This window comes from Poromitra crassiceps (genome assembly GCF_964638095.1).
Source record: "Poromitra crassiceps genome assembly, chromosome: 6".
Taxonomy (NCBI): Eukaryota; Metazoa; Chordata; class Actinopteri; order Beryciformes; family Melamphaidae; genus Poromitra; species Poromitra crassiceps.
In genome coordinates, this window is record NC_139627.1 from 20,693,933 (window position 1) to 20,714,951 (window position 21,019).

At 45.3% G+C, this 21,019-nt stretch overlaps 1 protein-coding gene across 3 annotated transcripts in view; it reads right to left on the reverse strand.

The window, feature by feature from the left end:
• man1a2 (mannosidase, alpha, class 1A, member 2) overlaps window positions 1–21,019 on the reverse strand; it is a 288,606-nt gene that overhangs the window by 74,177 nt on the left and 193,410 nt on the right. For all 3 annotated transcript variants that reach the window (XM_083639580.1, XM_083639579.1, XM_083639581.1), the window contains exons 8-10: window positions 20,683–20,777; window positions 11,625–11,748; window positions 9,911–10,004 (exon numbers count right to left, since the gene is read on the reverse strand). In XM_083639580.1, coding sequence (XP_083495706.1) covers window positions 9,911–10,004; window positions 11,625–11,748; window positions 20,683–20,777 — 313 coding nt within the window. The remainder of the gene's footprint in view (window positions 1–9,910; window positions 10,005–11,624; window positions 11,749–20,682; window positions 20,778–21,019) is intronic.

The following is a 21,019-nucleotide window of genomic DNA, read 5'->3' on the forward strand; positions in this document are numbered from 1 at the left end:
CTATTGGATGAACGGATTAATGTCAGGTGTGCCTGACTGCTGCAGTCACAACAACAGTGATCAGGCACACCTGACATTAATCAGTTCATCCAATAGTGTAGGACAGGAAACCAAGATGCCCTACTCATTTCAGGAAGTAGTGGAGTTGTGCAAGTAGTCTATTAATAGAATATTAATCTTGATCAGAATTTTGGCTTCCCAAGAACATGAAAACAAGAAAATCGAAAATCCAGATAAATCGTTTAGCAATGTTGCTCACTTTTGTAAATCCAGCGCACCCCTTTCCCTCGCAGTGGTGTGCTCCACCCCTCCTCCACAGCCCAAACATGCTGTGATTAGGGATGGGCATCGAATTTCCGAATAATCGTTATTATCAAGGTCGACTTTTATTATTGAAATTCGAAATTCGTTTATTTTTTTTGTGAGTGAAATGTTGCATTGTCTTCCCTGATTCTAAGTATAGTCGAATCGCTTGGTTTGAGCAAGTAAAACAATTTTTATAAGCAACCTCTCCCTCTTCATGGGATTTCATCCACCATTCATTTTTCCATAAACCTTGCTTAAAATGCTTATAAAAATTGTTTTACTTGCTCAAACCAAGCGATTCGACTATACTAGACAATGCAATATTTCACTCACAAAAAAAAAAAAAAAAAATTACATTTTTTTTTTTTTCGAATTTCGATTAAAAGTCGACTTTGGCCAGCGAATTTCGAATAGTGTTTTTGCTAGAAATGCCCATCCCTAGCTGTGATGCGTTGTATTTTCAGCTCGAGTCGAGAACAGAAAGCCAGCGTGTTTGTCGGTTTATTTTTAAACCTTCCTAGGAAGAAGACTGTTCAAGGAAATCCATGATGTTCCCAAAGTCAAAGAGTAATCCTGTTAAATAATCCTGATCTCAGTATTGATCAAAATAACCGTGCTTATCATCTCTCTGTGTCTTTCGATTATCACTCAAGTCTGTTTTTGCCACTCTATATCACTCTCTTCCGGATCTCTTGGTTATTTAAGGTAAAAGGTATTTAAGGTGACATGTCTGAAACGTCAAAACAAGCCCACCTGTGTCAAACACGGCCTCAAACGCACAACAGAAATAACAAGGCAGCAAGAAATTGCGATGACAAGGAAAGATGTGACACGCCGCCCACAGCGCCAGTCGCCCTTTCACACAATACATGTAAATGTATTGTAAATGTAAATAGGAAAATAACAAATCGGTGCCCGGTGCGGTTTCATGTCATCTTTTCTTGTATAATTTCTCGATCACCTCCCGCCCGCCTCGCTCTCTCTGCTCCATCACCTGCCTGCCAATCAAAAGGATCTGGGTCATGTCAATCAAAGAGAAGGTCAGCTTCAAACACACACAGGAGCAAAGACACAAAGGAACACACAGACACAGACACAGACACACAGCACACGGGGCTGCTAAGGTAATACTAATTAACTGAATTAAACTGCGTGTCATCGTGTGTGACAGAAGAATCCATTTCTATGCAACGCACGAGACAATATGCTCAGACACAGAACAGCTAGGGTCAGAGCAGCTTTAGTTGCCACTTTCCAGAGTCTTCTATCATCAAAGCCGTTTTTTCACACATGCGCTTTATACCGGGAAATGACCAGAAAGTGGTCTATGCCTTTCATGTGTGAAATTGTTTTCCGGCACAAGCGCGCCCCCGCGATCGCTGATCTTTTACCAGCTCCTCGGTAGTGACAGGACCGGTATGCTGGCAGAGCGACTCAAGTGTGAAACGTGTCAAGTCATTTGCCGGTCCTTCTCTCATGGGCGAGGTGTACACACGTTGCTTAACGTTCACTTCCAGCGTGCATCATCTAATCATTCGCGCACATCAAAGCAAACTGGCGAAATTATCTTCTCGTCTCCTCTGCCCTACGTCCTCCTCCCCATGCCTGCTAAATCTTATTCTAAATTAAATCATCCAAAATTAACATGAAACAATAGCAGCTGAGCTGATAAATGCTGACTTGTTCAACGAGCAACAGGTTAGCGGATGTGATAGATAACATCATTAGGCTACATTCCCAGAACGAGTGTTATTTTGTGACGAGCAAACGTTTAACGTCGGAGTTCGACAAGGAAATGCAATGCGAGCAGGCATGCGCTGCAGTCAGGTGGGCTGCAGTGCAGAGTAGTATCCAGGCAGCGTCAAGCCAGCGTAAACACAGCCGCCCAACGCTTGTATGTAGAGAAAGCAAATGCACGAAGCGAAATGTGGAAGTATTTTGCTTACGTTGCTGACAGCGAAGGCAAGCTCCTGGACACATCAAACAAAGCCAGTCTGTAAAAAGTGCTTCAACGCGACGCAGGTGAACGGATAAACATCGAACCAGCCAGGCTATTTCTCTCAGACAGGGATCCCAACGTCTTCAAATATTTCAGTTCAAAGACTGGTTAGCGAATGTGAAGGATACAACATACATGCCCTCTTAAGTCAAACGAGTGTGATTTATTGTGTGACAAGCGAACTTATTTCACCATCGGAGTTTTGCCGACCCCCAAAATTCCCCATCCAAGTGCACACGTCACTCCCCACCCGCTCTGCAGTGCCCCTCCCCCCGACCCCCCTCAAATACAGGTAATTTGACTGCTATATTCACACATGTGAGCCCTCAGGTGTGAAGGGAAATTCCGGGAAATGGCCGATTTTGATTTACAGGCAATTTTCCTGTAGGCATGTGTGAAAACGGCTCAATACAGTTCACAGGAGGGGGGGGGGGGGATTAGCAGCAGACACCCAGCGGCTGCTGGTGGAACCTTATCTCCAGACGGTCAGTCCGTCTACCTCTCACCGGCTTCTGTGCCAGGAAAAAACACAAGACCTATTCTGTTCTCAAAGTGGAGTTGGGTGGCAAATGAGGGAGAGTGGCTGGTGATTGCTTTCATTCACCAACCGCTGTGGCACAATGGAGAGAGAGAGAGAGAGAGGACACACCCATCATTTCCCATTCCTTGGACAGCAAAGGGTTACCACAGAAACGTGAGAAATGGACAGCAACAACAACATAGAAAGGTAGATAGTGAGGTTGTGTTTATGTGGAGAGAGAGACTGCCGATAAACCGTTCAAACGCAGGGATGGTCCCGTAACACAAAGAACGTGTCAAAGAACTTTAGCGCATGCGCTGATCGCCTCGTCCAGTTCCAGTCCGACTGCCCTGTATACATGCAGGAGTAAATCGACTCCCAATCGCATTATCTGGGTGTGTTAGTCTGACTTTTATAACTTCGATTTCAGTCGAGCTAACATACATGTATTTCAAAAGTCTGGTTTTAGGGGGACTAACGCAATAATTAAATGTTTTAATGTGTCATGTAAACGTACTGAGTGTGTGTGGTAATGAAGCTGTCAGTCACAGCGGGCTCTCATTAAGACAGAGGAGCCCACCCATGCTTCTCATTAGTCTGCCTTAACTACTCTATACACACCTACACACGGGAACACACACACACACACACACATGGATACACACTATACACTCCGCTGTGAGGGAACACACACAGACGCATGGATATACACACACACACACCCATTCTATACACACACCTACACACTCCGCTGTGAGGGAACACACACACACACAGACACATGGAGACACACAAGGAGAGATACACACACACAGCTTTCCCCGCTATGCTTTCCCTTTACACGTTTCACACATACCATATGGCCAGCTAAAAATATATATTTTCACACACTCCGATGCAAACACACATACACCTCTCTCACAAACACGCATGCACACGCACACCTCTCACCCCACCCCCACCCCCCCGACACAAACCTACACACATGATGACTAGGAAGCTCATTTTTCCGCGCTGCCAGCAGAATGCATCAATTTCACTATTTTCCCAAACAATGAGACTTTTCAGAAGATAAAAAGCCTCCAAATGAGGGCTGTTTACCTGCCTAAGCAGCTGATGCAGTAGACAAGCTTTCCAAACAGTCAGATTTACCTTCTCTTGGCTGGTGGCTGGTGTTCATTTCGTGCCCTGGTAGCAGCGCTCATGAATCTAGAGTGAGGAAGCTCGTTAGGCCTCTCCTGGATGCCGGTAGCGCCGTCTAAAATAATGGTCCAGTCATTTGTAAGAGACTAAAAAGGAGGCGGTGTGTTTCTCTTCGACTGTGCGCTAGTTACACGCTTTCACAAATATGGGTGAATGACGATCATGTTCCTGCAAAAACGGCCTTGTTGCCTTGTACACACGGCCTGAAAAGAGACTTTGAAACGGGCAGGAATTTTCCAGGTTGGTGGATCTGTGAATGATAATGGCTGCTGTACCACAACAACGCCTTGAGCCAGGACTGCAGTGCTGCTTTGTTGTTACTGCGGATCAAAACTGTGTCTAATATGTCAAGTGCCTCACACACATACACGTTTACTTATTATACTTGTGAGGACCTTCCACTCAATTAAGCCATTCCCTAACCAGGGTATATGCAGGAGTCCTCAAGTTAAATACATTCGGTACCTTTTAAGAACTTTTTAAGAGCTTTGCAATATATATTAAGGCGTCAACAACACCCCTTTCATTACATCAGCGACAGGGGTGTAAACCACAAGTTTCATCACGATACGATGATATAATATAGATTCTTTGGACGACGATATTTGCTGATATCACAAAGTCTGCCACAACATGATTTTGATTCAATTCAAGGGTCTGCGATCAATATGAGAGGGTATATGCCCATTTAACACAATCAGCTACAACATTTAATACCTCATCAAATGGTGATTAAGACTTTTTATTACTTTTTAATGGCTTTAATTTTCCCTAAATTGACTTAGCAACTTTTAATACTTTTCAAGACCCTGTGGACACCCTGTTAAACCCTAACCCTGAGCGGGGCGTCCCAGTGTTTCACCTGGTAGAACGCGTACCATTAAGGCTTAGTCCTTCACGCAGCTGACCCAGGTTTGAATCCTACCAGCGGTCATTTGCTACAGGTCCTCCCCTCTCTCCCTCCCTGTTGCTGTCTAGCACATACTGTCCTAGCAAATAAAGGCAAAATAGCAACAACAACAAAATCTAAAAAAAACAAACCCTAACCCTTAGCATAAACCTAACCCCAATGTTAATTTTAACCCCAAACTAAACTCCAAGCCACATTCCTCCAACACAGACATCACCTCCCGCGACTTCCTGGATACCGAGCCGCCCCGCCCGGCATGCCCATTGACTGGGTTCAGCCCCCTAACGTGTGGTGGGAGCCACTGAGCCACTGTGCCGGTTAAGTTGAGGCAAGTAAAACAACTTGGTTGGGGTTAGGATAGAAATAGCCAATCTTCTCACTGACGTCTCACGTCTCATTTGCTCATAATAATAATAATAATAATACATAGGTTTTATATAGCGCTTTTCTGGGGAACTCAAAGACGCTTTACAATACATAGAAAAGTAATACAGTAAACAAAACTAAATAACAAATACAAACAAAAACAAATACAAATCAATAGATTGCAGAGATGGAATGGTGGTTAGAGGTAGAAGTCAGATATTGTAGGCTGTTTTGAAGAGGTGGGATTTGAGTTGGGTTTTGAAGGTAGGTCATATAGGTGCATAAGTCATTCACAACCAGTTAAAAGTTCCATGTAGGGCAGTGATACTCAACTGGCCCCCTGTGTGGCCCGCGATGGAATTGCAAAAAAAAAAAAATACAGTGCACCTGAACGCAACATGCAAGATACCCGCTGAATAAGTGTCCAAATGTTCATGTCATTCTGGCCAATACTCACACTTCTGTTATAGCATTTCAGTCTGGAATATGGAATATCTTTAAATAATCTATGATTTAGCTGCTAAATTGTCAAATACCGCCGTCTGCTCGCTACCCAGGCACTTATGTACCGGTATGTACTTAACCTAAGTAACTATCCGGTGTGCACAACATTGTCAGACTAAACTCCGTCTGACACCTACAATCCGCTACAGAAAAATGTATATTGTTTGTTTATTAACTGGCCCCTGGCCTTCTATCATTTCACGAAAGTGGCCCCCGGGCAAAACAAGTTGAGTATCCCTGATGTAGGGGCTTTAATTGTACATGTATGGAGAAGTAGGGCTGCTATAAAAGGGAACCTCTGAGGCTATCTCCTTGTATACACAGCGCGGCAATTTCATGCGGCGTCGCTATGGCGACCAGGTGTGGCAGTGGGCACATTGAGCGGGTACTATTTGCAGTGGAAAACCAACAGGTACTACTAAAATAGAGTAGAGGCGATGCTATGTGGTCGAAATGTGGCAAAGGCTGCCTGCAAAAGGTGCTGTCGCAGCTGGCCAACAATCTTGGGAGTTTTTAATTGACTTTTAATCTTGGCATTTTTAATTTCATGGGCATTTATCATCTTTCAAGGGTGTTTTGCCCCGAGCCTCCCTTAATTTCAGCCCCTCCCTCCTCCATTCCACTCTATCACCTATCTCCACCCCCCTCTCTCTCCTGTAGAGGGGGCTGCAGTAGCTCAGGTTGATCATGGAGTATCTATGAGCTTTAATTAAAGCAGTGTTGTCTTGCAGTAATTAACTGAGCCGGTGAAGGCGACGAGGTGGAGTGTCAGGAATAGCGTGATCCTCTCATGTGCTACATCCTGCCGGTGAAACTCCTCGCTGTCAGGTGAAAAGAAGTGGCTGGCGACTGCACATGTATCGGAGGAAGCGTGTGCTCGTGGACAACTCTCCCCACATCGGCAAAGGGGGTGGAGCAATGGCAATTGGCCAAGTGCAATTGGGAAGAAAATAAGGGGAAACTGCGAAGAAACTGGATAAAAAATAAGTATCAGGTATTCATAGATGCACAAACACACACAAGCGCCTAGAAACCGTTTCACTGGAATTCTGTTGCTAGAAACCGTTTCACTGGAATTCTGTTGCTAGAAACCGTTTCACTGGAATTCTGTTGCTAGAAACCGTTTCACTGGAATTCTGTTGCTAGGGAACAATTGAGCCCTAGTTTATTTCCTGTCAGCTATTGTATTAGCAAACACTGCAACAGGAAATAAACCAGGATCCATTTAGAATATTTATGTTGTCGAGTTGAAACGTCTATTGGACTATGGAATGTGTGCACCTGCTCTCTCTCTCTCTCTCTCTCTCACACACACACACACACACACACACAGGTGCATTGAAACAAACGTGTGTATATATATGCACACACACACTCCCTGACTCACAGCATTGGCTCATGAAGAAAAACACACTCTCTCTCACTCTCTCACACACACCCTGGTGCATTGAAACAAACGTGTGTATATATATGCACACACACACTCCCTGACTCACAGCATTGGCTCATGAAGAAAAACTCTCTCTCTCTCTCTCTCTCTCTCTCACATACACACAGCATCCATCATCACCTGCCAGCCGTCCAGCTCGGCAGCTAACTATCCATCTGTTAATGTACCTATCCATCCATCCATCAAGCCGCCCCTCCATCTATTCCGCCTGCAGTCGGCCCAAAGTACTCTCTTCCAGCTGCACCCACCTGCCTGCCAGACACCTCTCCACCCATTAACCCGCCCCTCCATGATCTATCTGTCCATCCTTCCTGCACACATCCATCCATGACTGACATTTGTTTTGTGCACAGGTAAAACAGGTAAAACAAGGAGACACAGAGAGGCTTCATCTGGCTACACAGACCACAGATGTTTCTTTGTTGTTTTTGTGTGTGAGTGATACCTGTTTTTGTCTTATCCTCTGCCTCGATTGTCTGTTCCCTCGTTACTTGGGCGTTTTACGACATATTACAGATTTAACTCTGCAATCTCTTACCATTGGGACTCGGGGCCCCCGGACAAATAAGAACAAGACGACTAAATCCAATTTGAAACTGATTTGATCCTTTAATTTCCTTTCACTGAAGCAAGAGAATGTAAATCCGACGACAGAGATAAGCAGTTAGCCATATCTGACTGACAGGTTAACATTAGAACACTATATTAAAAAAAATACTTCTAAGGCAGGCACACAGAAGGAATATTTTAATATCCACAATAATTTAATATGCTGTTTGAATGCTAAGATAACAAACATCTATCCTCTACATGCCGGTCATCTCTTCTAGCTTTAATGAAATGTTGCCACAACAATTAATGTTGGATATTCCCTCATGAATGAGCATGGAGATGTTTGGAGGAAAACCTCAAACATTCAGAGTGCAATTTGGAGGAAAGATGTAAAATATTCAGAACTAGAAGTACACTCTGAGCAGACCTCCGGCAAAGCCAATAGTCCAGCCTGCTGTGATGTGCAAATGTTGTATGTCGGATCAGATCCGCTCCAAAATGTAATGGGTTCTTCCTTGGCCCATGCTACACCCTTCCACCAAGTTTCATGAAAATCAGCCCAGTACTTTTACCATAATAAGCCTGCTAACAAACAAACAGACAGACAGACAAACCACACCAAAAACATCACCTCCTTGGCGGAGGTAATAATACATGTTTGGAAGACGACTCAAAGGGCGCAATCTAAGTTGTAAATGTTGTAACACTTTTGCTATATGACATGAATGAATGAATTGCGGTGGGTGTGGTTCATCAACAGCTTCAGTGCCTCAGCAGCTTTAATTATGGACTTTTAGATGAGTGCATCACAGCGCCTAAAACTCCCGTGGGGGAAACGGTTGATTTCCCCGGGCGGGCCGCCCAAAGATAATCAATATATTGGAAAACAGTGTGTTCCCTCTTCCCTCCTCTACTCACTCCAATGTGTTCTCATTAAAAAAAGATCCATTCTACCCCTCTCCTCAGCTTTGATCTGTCTTATTTCTCCTCCCAGCGCTTCAGTCTTACATGGTTACATGCTCATTCTGCTGTAAGTTCACAATCAAGTTTGGACTCTTGCACTCCTTACAATTAGTTGCTTGTAATCAGGGTTTTTCCTGGCTCAGAATGGTCCTGGGCGTGGGGACTACAGTATGCACAACAGTAAGCATGATCGGACTATAGTCTGTACTCAGGGTTATCCTGCACACAAATATATCCTCATTGTTACAAAGTACAGAATGTACAGTAGCAATGTGTCTTCACAGCAGCCCAAGTTTCAGACGTACCATCGTCATTTCAACATACAAATGAGAGACTTTAACTTGGACATTCTCTAAATTGCTACAGAAAAAGCTTGATTTTGAGTTACAGTACTATGTAGTCAGGGTTGTCCTGAACTCAAATATTTCTAAACTTATTCTAGTGTTGCACACACTGTTAAGTCCCCTCTGAACAAGAGCTTCAGCTAAATGCCTACAAATGTCAAATGTATTATGTCATAACTGTGAAAAACTCAAAATCAACACTGAATTTGATAAACAGTTCAAACAATCATCAAATGTGTTCTGCAAGCTGAAATTCCATTTCAACGTTGCTTCCAAAGGGCGTAAACTGTGGGAGTTGAAGCAGTTAGAATAGCAGAAAGAGAGGGAAGCCTGAAGTAAACAGACAGTTCACTGTGAAGCGTAGCAGCTGGGATAGAGGGGGTGGGGGATGCAGCGTCAACAGTCCACCATGTTTTGAACTGGATCCCAGTTCAGCTCATCTGGTTGACAAACTGGTGCCGGGGGCCAAATAGGGAACCATTTCACTTCCAGAGACAAACAGCAGAACCACTGTGGAAAAGTGACTAGAAAGCTCCAAGTCAAGTACCAGTCACAAGTCTGGACAGTGGACATACCTGACTGGACGGTCTATGCTTCTCATCCTCTTAAAGCCATTCCGATCTAAAGACTTCTGCTCAAATGTTTGAAATGTTTTTTTTCGACAAAGATAAAGAAGTTGATCCTATGTATGAAGTTCTTTCCAAAGCATTTGCCTTTCCATCAAAGGGCGGCTACTTTAAACAATCTAAAATATAAGATCCATACTGTATATGCTGTTTGGAAATGTACTCACGTTGCCCCCAGCGGCCCGTACGGGGGTTCAGGTAGTTTGGGTACAGCCCGTTGGGACGGTCCATTTTGGCTAGCAGCTTCCGGATATGCATCACCTTGAGACCAAAAGACTAGACATTAGGAGCTGAAACTCACCTTGTGAACAGTCTGACACCAGGCTACTTCAGTACTGTATGTCATACTATAGATATATATACCATAGATGTCATAAGAGCTGCAGGGCAAGCCTAGGAATCGGGTGCGCGTAGTGCGCGAGATGCCTATTGCCTAGTTAATTAAATCCACCTTTTCTTTTGAATGTGTTTCCCAGTTTTGATCTCCTTTTTATTATATTCATCTCCGCCAACAGAGTTATCTCTAAAAGTTCTGAACGGATTTGTACAAAACTTGGTAGAAAAGCAGGTCATGGGCCAACTTAGAAATGATTAATTTTCCATGCCCACTGCCCAAATGTGGGCGTGGCAATGGTCGTGGCCAATCACAAAAAGCCGCTTAGCTTCCAAATGGATTCACATAAGACCACAAAACTTTGTAGAAAGGTTGGCGGAGGTATGCACTATACTCGTATTTGTTTTTTATACCATGTTGTAAAGCACTTTGGAAACTGCTTTTAGACGAGTGCAAGATAAATGGAGTTCATTATCATAGAAAGGATAGCTGGCAAGAAAACTCAAGTGATTATATCATTGTGTTCAGATTCTTGGCAATATTGCAAACTAAGTTGGCTTTCACTAATAAAATGTAACATTTCTGAGAACCCAAACATCAACAATTTTGAAATATTGATGGACTAATATCATCTGACAAATCAATATAAACAGTTTTACGCCCAAATTGGCCACAACCCAAGAACACTTTAAATGATCTTTTTGCTGGTTTATGTGACAGAAACAAGGGAATATTCATCAACAACGATCAACAGATATATAGATACAGTATGCATACATATATATATATACAGTATGCATATATGTATATACTGTATGTATATATATATATATATATATACATATACATGATTAATCACATGATTGCCCATAGTTAATCACAGTTAATCGCAGAATTTTTATCTGTTCTAAACCTACCGTAAACCAATATTTTTCAAGTTTTTATTACTCTTATCAACATAGGAGTAGATGAATATGCTTGCTTTATGCGTGTGTTTATTATGATTGGAACAATGACAGATACTGTCCAGCATATTCTTCAGAATAACCTCAAAGGTATGCATGCTCAAACAATATGCAGACCCTCGTCCTCCACAATGTTAATGGGCCTGCAAGCTGTAGCCACACATAGCGCTGTTGAAAGCTTGCGGCTAGAGGTGTGCGTCTCCCTGGCAAACTATCCAGCCTGCTGCTCTGCCTGCCTAGTTCTCGTTATAGTCGAGAAAGAGAAACAGAAAGTGCTTCGACAGCTTCTGAGTGCAACTGCTGTTCATTTTAAACAGCAGTTCAATGTCAAACCATGCCCTCTTTGAACTATAACGACTCCTTCATCCTTTAAGCTAGTCACTCCATTTAAACGTTAAAGTCACCACTTTTAGGACTCTAATATCCTATTAAATCAGCTTTAATGTATCTTTTGTACTGTTTTGAGAATTCACAGTTCATGTTTTATGCTTTTTTTTTGCCTTTATAATGGGACCGACCTTGAATGTGTGTCACACACACACACGCATGCACAGGCACAAACACACGCACACGCACACCTACCTTTTGGTAGTAGGCAGGGTTCCCCGTCAGATATGTGAGGTGGACAAACTCCATGTGGAGAGTCCCGAACTCAGCCAGGATGCTGCTGCCTGCCGACGCCCAACCCCAATTACGACCAACACCACTGGAGAGAGAGAGGGGGAGAGAGAGAGAGAGAGAAATGAGGAGAGAAATGGGAGAGACAGAGACACATGAGGAGAGATGGAGAAAGGGAGAGATGGAGAGACAGAGAAACATAGAGAGAGGGGAGAGAGAGGGAGAGAGAGAGAGAGATAAGGTTGGTTTTATTTGTGGAAGGTAGTGAGTGATGGGAGTGATGGTGGACGTGAGGGAGATGAGACAAGATCAAATGGAGGGAGTGGTGGAAGAGAGGGAGTGAGCGAGAGTTGGCGTGAGAAGTGGGAAAAGGGGGAAGTTGGGAGAGAGAGAGAGAGAGGAGGAAAGACACATAAGTGTTACTATACATGTCAAAGATAATAAGTATGATTCATACTGTCCCATAGCACAAAACCACCACAATATACAGTACTGTACAGAAGTCGTAGGCACATGTAAAAAGCAAACATCCATAAAACAAAAAGTTTATCCATCCATATCAAAGACATGTACTATAAAGAGCAGTCTGACACACCAATTCCGAAAACATATAAACATCAAAGATACATTTTATATAAAAAAAGCTAGCGTGCCGAAGACTTTTGCACAGTACTGTAAGGGGGGGGTGGGGGGATGGGTGGGGATGAAACAGTAGGCTTGTTGAATAAAGGTGGTGTAAGTAATGTTTTTGTGTTAAAATAGGTGTAACACAGCTCTATATAGCGTTAGGGAATCACTATTATAGAGTATCTGGTCTATGGCATTAGTGCCACAATTCCTCTCTTTCCATGTAAACAGCAGAGAAATTTTCTGGGTCAGCCAACCACTTTATCCAATCAGAAGTCCCTGATCCACAAACTCCACAACTCCACAAAGAGGCAGTCCTCTGTGTGCATCCACAATCCAATGGGAGGGGGACTGCTCACTGATGTTTGAAAAACAAAACTTAAGAATCCAGTCAAACTGGGCAAATCACTGAGAGCGCCTTTAATACCAGTGACTCAACCATTACTCCAGCAGGGGGCGAGCTGGAAAGTCAGTGAGTAGAGAACCGGCCGGGTAGTTAGTTATCATGAGCAGTGATACCTTAGCAACCATGGCTGAACAGACAGAGAAACTCAAACTGCATCAAGAGACAATCCAAGCTCCGCCCCCACTGTGTGATTGACAGGTGTGTGTATGAACAAAGATGGAGACTAAACAACAACAACAAAATTATCTTAAGCATTATAATTTTTATTTTATTTTATTTGTCCTTAGGTGAGGGGTGTGGGTCCTACGGACCCGGTAGCCATGTTCAAAGGGTTGGTGTCTGCACGCCTCAGGATGGAATACATGTTCTAGTCCCTAAAGAATGACGTTGTAAATTTTACGCCGGGGGACACACCAGAAGCATCTCCGTCGCAGCGCGTCACGGAAGCGTCGAGCAGAAGCCTGACCATTCACACCAGAAGCACTCTGTTTTGCGCCGCGCCTTGTTCTGTTTGGCTCTGCACTGGTCACAACTTGTACTGACTTCATGCCTGGCTGCTCGCGGCAAAAATAGACCGGATGCGGAAACTCTTGCTGCAGGATGCGAGACGGGTCGTGGCGCGCCGTATTTTTGTGGGTTGTGTGTGTGTGTGTGTGTGTGTGTGTGCGTGCGCGTGCACACTATTTATTGTTGGGAGGTAGGTGGTTGGGGTTTTATGAACTTGTGAGTCGTGTGTTGTAGCTTTTTAAAGTGAGATGGTTCATTAAGGAACATCAAAAGTCAAAGTCCTTTATTTATCCAGGAAGGTCCCATTGAGATACAAGATCTCTACTTCCAGGGAGTCCTGGCCTCTTAAAGAGTAACTAAAGTCCAAAGAACATGGGAAGGTGAGGCACTTTGTGGGCACAGGTGGCTGAGTGTGAAAGCTGGATGGAGCTGGCTAGTCAAATGGTAATCCTGATGTTCTGTTTCTGGAAGAGTTTTTGACAAACATTTGTAGCACCCAGATTTCCAAACAGATGGGCTCCATATGGTTCCGCGCATTCTATCGATCTGGTGATTTATGATGCAAAACTAATGATTAACTAAACTGAATTTAGCATTTTGAATTTTGACTAAAACAAGGAAAAAGCTTTATACCAGTGGTTCTCAAATTTTTTCAAATGAAGGAGCCCTAAACTGACCAAAATTAGACCACGGACCCCCATTTGATAGGATTTTGTCCCATGGTCCCCCATATGATAATAAGATTGATGCTTTTAGATGTTTTATTACAGAAAGTGTATAAAACCCATGACCAAAATAGTCATTGTGTTACTTATGAATGGAATTATAGCGAAAATAAATTACCCCCCTTTTGGCTGGGGACCTCCTGGAACCCCCTCAAGGACCCCTGGGGGTCCCCGGACCCCCATTTGAGAACCACTGCTTTATGCCACAGCATGGTTTTCCATTGACCGGCCACCTCTCTGGGATAAAAATGCTTTTGTGCTGCATTATAACCAATTGCACAGCGTTTTACAGACTCCCAATCAAACTTGTCTGGTAAGATGGATTTTCTTTCCAACAGCGTGCAGGTTGTTAGCACACTATGGGCTGTTCTGGAGCACACACAGGACTTGGATAGAACGGTCCTCGCACTGCTTGCTATGGTCATTCGGCTGGCACACCATAAAATGGTGACTATGGAATTTTAAGGGTTATACTTTTGACCAGCTTGTGAAAGAGCTCCGCCTAGTGGAGGCATGGGTGACAACGCCATTCAGCTGCAATGCCAGGTTTCCACTGCTGTGTTGCTTGCTGTAAAAGCTCTCATCTCAGTGACTTGCCATTAGACGCTTTATACAGAAGCTAGTCCAATGCTTCACATACAAATTGCCGCTGCTCCGACTGCCCTGTAACGTTGATTTGAATGGGAGAGACTGTTCTATCCATTCAAGTTCTGTTCTGACTATAAAAGCTGATTTTTCAAGAGGTTGAACGATTCACAATCACTCATGATTGCAATCACATAATGGAGCCTTGCTTCACCCAGCAGGAGATGATGCCAGGGTAGGAATTACATGGAGACGATGGCCCCCGTTGCCCTTCCCTCTGGAGATCCCTAAAGCCACCTTGGCAGTGCCCTGCTACCAGCCTGCTACTGTCAGTTGCTTTGGTAAATGGCCTGCATTTATATAGCGCTTTTATCCAAAGCGCTTTACAATCAGTAGGTAGTCTACATTCACCCATTCATACACCGATGGCGGCAGGCTGCCACGCAGGGTGCCTACACACCATCGGGAGCAAGGAGGGTTAAGTGTCTTGCCCAAGGACACAACGACAGCAGCTGGGAGGGAGCGGGGATCGAACCGCCAACCCTTGCATCATTGGCCGACCCGCTCTACCTCGCTCTACCTCCTGAGCTAAAGATAAGCATCATGGTCTCAGGTTAATGTAGCCTGCCCAATGCAATGCATGTGTGATTGGCTCATTTTAACACACATTTCTGAAAAATCGCCCTTCACGATGTCAATAGAGCAATGGCCTTTGTGCCCTGTTATGTGGCCTTGTGCCCTAAAAAAATTGCCAGATGGCTTTGCGCATAAAATGCCGAAATGCTCACCCTGGACAATGTGCCGACAGTTGATACAGATTGACTGTAATCAATGTTGTGTGTGTGTGTGTGTGTGTGTGTGTGTGTGTGTGTGTGTGTGTGTGTGTTTGCATGCGTGTATGAGCATGTGTTGGTGCACTTTTATTTGTGTCTTTATTTGTCTAGGGGGAGATTAAGACACAACACACATCTGCTCTGAAGGATTAGTTACCTTGAGAGGAGGCAGGCCTCTCTTGTTCAACACACATCCTGCTGCCAACGCACAAACAACGACACGCTGGTCTCGCATGCACACACACACACACACTCTCACACACACACTCTCACACACACACTCTCACACACACACACACACACACACACACACACACACACACACACACACACACACACACACACACACACACAACAGAGAGAGCCAGGGTGCTTAGCGACCACGCAGCGTGTAAATTCATAAAGCAAATTTGTTTCATTTCATTGTTCCGTTCAATGACTCAATAATAAATAGATAACGCAGACATCAGTGGCAAACGGTGGAAGGGAGAGAAAGGAGCACACACACACACACACACACACACACACACACACACACACACACACACACACACACACACACTGAAAGGCAGAAAAACATTGAAGAAGAATAGAAAGAGATGGAAATGCTGTGGCAAAGGTTGGGGATACATTACAACATTTGTAGGACATGCAGCCTCTCTACTTAGGTTTCTGCTATGGTATAAGGCTACATCCTCATTCCTCACTAGAACGTTTTCATGAACATCTCTATCCACACGCGGGTTTAAGCACATTCAGAGAAAAGAGCTCCATCCATAACAGCTCCCCTGAAAACACATGCTACATGTGCACGTGCCTCAATGTGTAGTAGTACTTCAGTCCTAACAGCGAGAGGCAGCAAGACGCCACCGGCCGTCTAGCCTGCCACAAAGCAACGTATCATGAACAACAAGGTCAGAAATCGGTTATGGTTATCCATGTTGAAAAGGTGTAGTCAATGGTTCTTCTTCTGTCGACTTACTGGCGGATTGTAAACAAAGTACATCAACTGGCTTTAAAACGGCATCCAGCTGGCTTGTCTCAGTTAGAACACATTTTGAGTCCAACTGAGCAACTTTGCTGTGCTGTTACTTGTCTATCTGCTAAATATTCCTGCTAGAATTACTGGTGAGTTTTTAGTTTGGTTTTTTACTTTGACTAGCTTGTGGTTTTAAAAAAGTAGTGCTAGACTCCTATCTGCCTATATTGTGGGCCATTCAATCACAGCTGAGTGTGATCAGGTGATCAGGTGAGCTGTGAAACTATCGGCTGATTGCAGAGGGCGGGGCATAGAACCCTGTAGATGTAGTATATCTTAGCATAGTCAGTCTACAGCGGCAGCTGTAAGCGGCACTAACCCTCGTGGCACTAAGACTCGGGAACAAAGACGGAGGGAGTCTTTCTGCGGGAGTCCGTCGCAGGGAGGCCCGAGCACAGGCTTTTTCTACTTCTCTTATTCTCACTTCTTATTATAACTACTCCTCTTCCTAACTATGTGTTTTCTCCCCATCCCTGTTGTAGCTTCAACCCACAGACGCCGTAGACACGGCAGCTTCAGGTGTAGTATCCCTGGTAATCTTTCCTACCCTAAACGCACAACTACTTCTTTTACCATTGCCGGAGGTCTCTGGAACTGTCAGTCGGCGGTTAAGAAAACTGAGACCATCTCGGCTCATGCTCTATCTCAAACCCTCCACTTCCTAGCTCTCACAGAGACCTGGATCATCCCAGAAAACACTGCTACTCCTGCAGCCCTCTCTGCTGCGTACTCCTTTTCCCACACACCCAGGCCCTCCGGCCGTGGTGGAGGCACTGGTCTCCTCATCTCCCCCAAATGGACCTACACTGTCACCTCTCTCTCTCATCTGTCTATCTCATCTTTTGAGTCCCATGCAGTTGCCGTATCCCTACCCATCAAACTCAACATTGTGGTAATCTACCGCCCGCCTGGTCCACTAGGCGACTTTCTGGACGAGCTGGACACCCTTCTCTCTTTCGTTCCTGAGGATGGTACTCCACTCATCCTGCTGGGTGATTTCAACATCCAGCCAGTAACCTTAAATTCTCTCCCTTTCCTTAACTTCTTCTCATCCTTTGACCTCTACCTCTCTCAATCTCCTCCTACTCACAAAGGAGGAAATGTGCTTGACCTGGTCTTCACCAGATCCTGCTCCACCTTTAACCTCACTGTGACCCCTCTTCCTGTATCTGACCACCACTTTATCACCTTCTCTCTTCCCATCCCCATCCCCTCCTCCCTCCCATCACCCCCTCACTCTATCACCACCCGACGCCACCTAAAAACTCTCTCACCTGACTCCCTCTCTTCTACCGTCCTCTCCTTGCTTCCCTCAGCCGAGCAGTTTGCTCTCCTATCCGCTGACAAGGCTTCCACCACTCTTCTATCCTCTCTCTCCTCTGCTCTTGATTCTCTCTGCCCTCTCACCACTAAACCTGCCCGATCCTCTCCCCCTGCTCCCTGGCTAACCGAAACTCTGCGAACTCATCGAACAGAGCTTCGGGCAGCTGAGAGAAAATGGAGAAAATCACACCACCCTGAAGACCTCTCTTCTTACCATCTTATTCACTCCAACTTCACCTCTGCTGTCTCCAAAGCAAAAACCTCCTTCTTCATCTCTGAAATCCAGTCCTCTGCATCCAACCCCAGTAAAATGTTCTCCACCTTCTCTACGCTCCTCAACCCTCCCCCGCCCCCCCCCTCCCTCCTCCCTCTCTGCTGACGATTTTGTAACCTTCTTTACTAAAAAGGTGGATGACATCAGCTCCTCCTTCCATCCTCCAAGCACCCTCACTAACACTCCCAACTCCAATCCTGCTCCTCGGCCCGCGGTCCCTGGATTTCCTTCCTTCTCCCCCCTCTCTCCCGATGAGGTGCTTAAACTCATCAGCTCAAACCGAGCCACTTACTGCCCCCTCGATCCCATCCCTTCCTCTCTCCTCCAAACCATCTCACCTGACATATCTCCCTTCCTCACTACCTTCATAAACTCCTCTCTGTCCTCTGGTCTTGTTCCGCCTGATCTAAAGGCTGCAAGAGTCAAGCCTCTGCTTAAGAAACCCTCCCTTGACCCTACTGCTATTCAGAACTACAGACCTGTCTCTCTTCTCTCATTCCTTTCCAAAACCCTTGAACGAGCAGCGTCCGAACAACTTTCTCTCTATCTCTCCCAGAATGACCTCTTGGACCCTCTGCAGTCCGGTTTCAAGGCTTCGCACTCCACTGAGACAGCTCTTCTTGCTGTCACAGAGGCCCTTCACACTGCTAAGGCCTCATCCCTCTCCTCTGTCCTTGTCCTCCTTGACCTCTCTGCTGCCTTCGATACAGTCAATCACCAAATCCTTCTTTCCACTCTGTCTGACCTCGGCATTTCAGGTTCTGCACTATCCTGGTTTGCTTCCTATCTCTCGAACCGCTCATACCAGGTCTTATGGAGAGGGTCCGTCTCCAGATCCTGCCCTCTTACCACTGGTGTCCCCCAGGGCTCAGTCCTGGGCCCCTTACTTTTTCTTCTCTATATCAGATCTCTTGCCTATGTGATCTCTTCTCATGGCTTCTCTTATCACTGCTATGCTGATGACACCCAACTTTTCCTTTCCTTCCCCCCCTCCGACACTCAAATCGAGGCTCGCATCTCTGCATGTCTCAAGGACATTGGCGACTGGATGTCTGCCCACCACCTCAAGCTCAACCTTGGTAAGACAGAGCTACTCTTCCTCCCAGGGAAAGACTGTCCTCTCACAGATCTCTCCATCTCCATCGAAAACACCACTGTACTGCCCTCCCAAACAGCTAAGAACCTTGGGGTGATCCTCGACAACCAGCTGTCTTGCTCTGCCAACATAGCTGCGACAGCACGCTCCTGTAGGTTCTCCCTCTACAACATCCGCAAAATCCGTCCCTTCCTCACAAGAGAAGCGACTCAACTCCTGGTCCAGTCACTTATCGTCCCTCGCCTGGACTACTGCAACGTGCTCCTGGCTGGCCTACCTGCCACCGACATCCGACCGCTTCAGCTCATTCAGAACGCTGCTGCCCGTCTGGTATTCAACCAACCCAAATTCTCTCATGTCACTCCCCTCTTCCGGAACCTCCACTGGCTTCCCATCTCAGCTCGCATCAAATTCAAGACACTGGTACTGGCCTACAGGGCAGTACACCAGTCAGCTCCCCTGTACCTGCAATCTATGGTCAGGTTCCAAACCTCTCACCGCTCCCTTCGCTCCTCTACCAGTGCAGGGCGCCTCGCTCCTCCTTCGCTACGGGCGCTCAAAAGTCGCTCATCCCGATCTCGACTCTTCTCCTCCCTGGCACCCCAATGGTGGAACGAGCTGCCACCTTCGGTCAGGACCGCTGAATCACTGCCGATCTTTCGGAAAAGACTAAAGACTCACCTTTTCAGGCTCCACCTGGGCCCCTCTTGATCTAACTTCTTTCTCTCTCTTCTTTCTCTCTCTTTATTTAATATTAAAAAAAAAAAGAGAAAAAAAAAAAAAAAAAAAAAAAAAAAAAAAAAAAAAAAAATCCCTAAACTAAAACTCGTACCACTGTTCCTTCAGGATTTGTAGTTGTCATAGACTGTGCTCCATAGTTGATTGCTCTATTGCTGACAAAAAGTGTGTTACTGTAAGTCGCTTTGGATAAAAGCGTCTGCCAAATGACGTAATGTAATGTAATGTAACTACTTCTTCTCTCGGTTTATTGACGGATCGCAAACAACTTGCATACTGAAGGTGCATACCGCCACCTACTGTACAAGTAGCTTCTTTGCATCGTTTTCACAATCTACACCTACCACCTGTCCACACTTCCATTTTGCAAATGAAGGGAGGAGCAGTGTGGACTGCAAATCCATGCAAAATGGTCTCATGTAGACATTACCTGCAAAGTGTGTGTGTGTGTGTGTGTGTGTGTGTGTGTGTGTGTGTGGGGGGAGGGGATGTTTGTGTGTGCGTGCGCGCATGTGTGTTCGTTCTTGCATCTGGGATATTGTAATACTTTTTAATGCCTTACATTTCAATATTTTATATTATAGGACTTTTGAAGGATCTGCAAACACCCTGAGAATAGTTACACGCACACGCAGGCACATGAACACACACACACACACACACACACAGGCACACACGGGCGCGCCAGCAATGCATATAACAAGCTATCTGCCACTCAAGTCACGCACACAGTCTGACTCCGGTTTGTTCCAGTCTGCGGTCATTTGCGATTGTGGGAATTCCCCAGAGAGGCACGTCTCATTTTGTATTCATACGCTCATATGCTCGGCCTGCACACGGCAGAGGGTTTGGCTGGCACCGTCACTTACCTCTTGAGGTTGACCATGGCCCAGGGGATGCCTGTAGGGGTGTTGAAGGCAGGGAGCAGCTTCTCCGCCAACTGCACCGCCTTTAGCTTGAATACCTGGAGAGAGAGAGGGAGGGAGAGAGAGAGAGAGAGAGGGAGGGAGCATAAATGTAAATTAAATTTAAAATTCACTTTTATCAGCTTCAGCAAAAATATTCTGCAGTCCATCCACTCTGGCTGCTCAATATTCTCCTCAAATAGCTGACAGGTACAAGCATCAAACAACTGACAACAACCAAAACAAGGGCAGAATGAAAGGCTAAATGACAACCACAAAGCATCAGGGCTACGCAAAACTT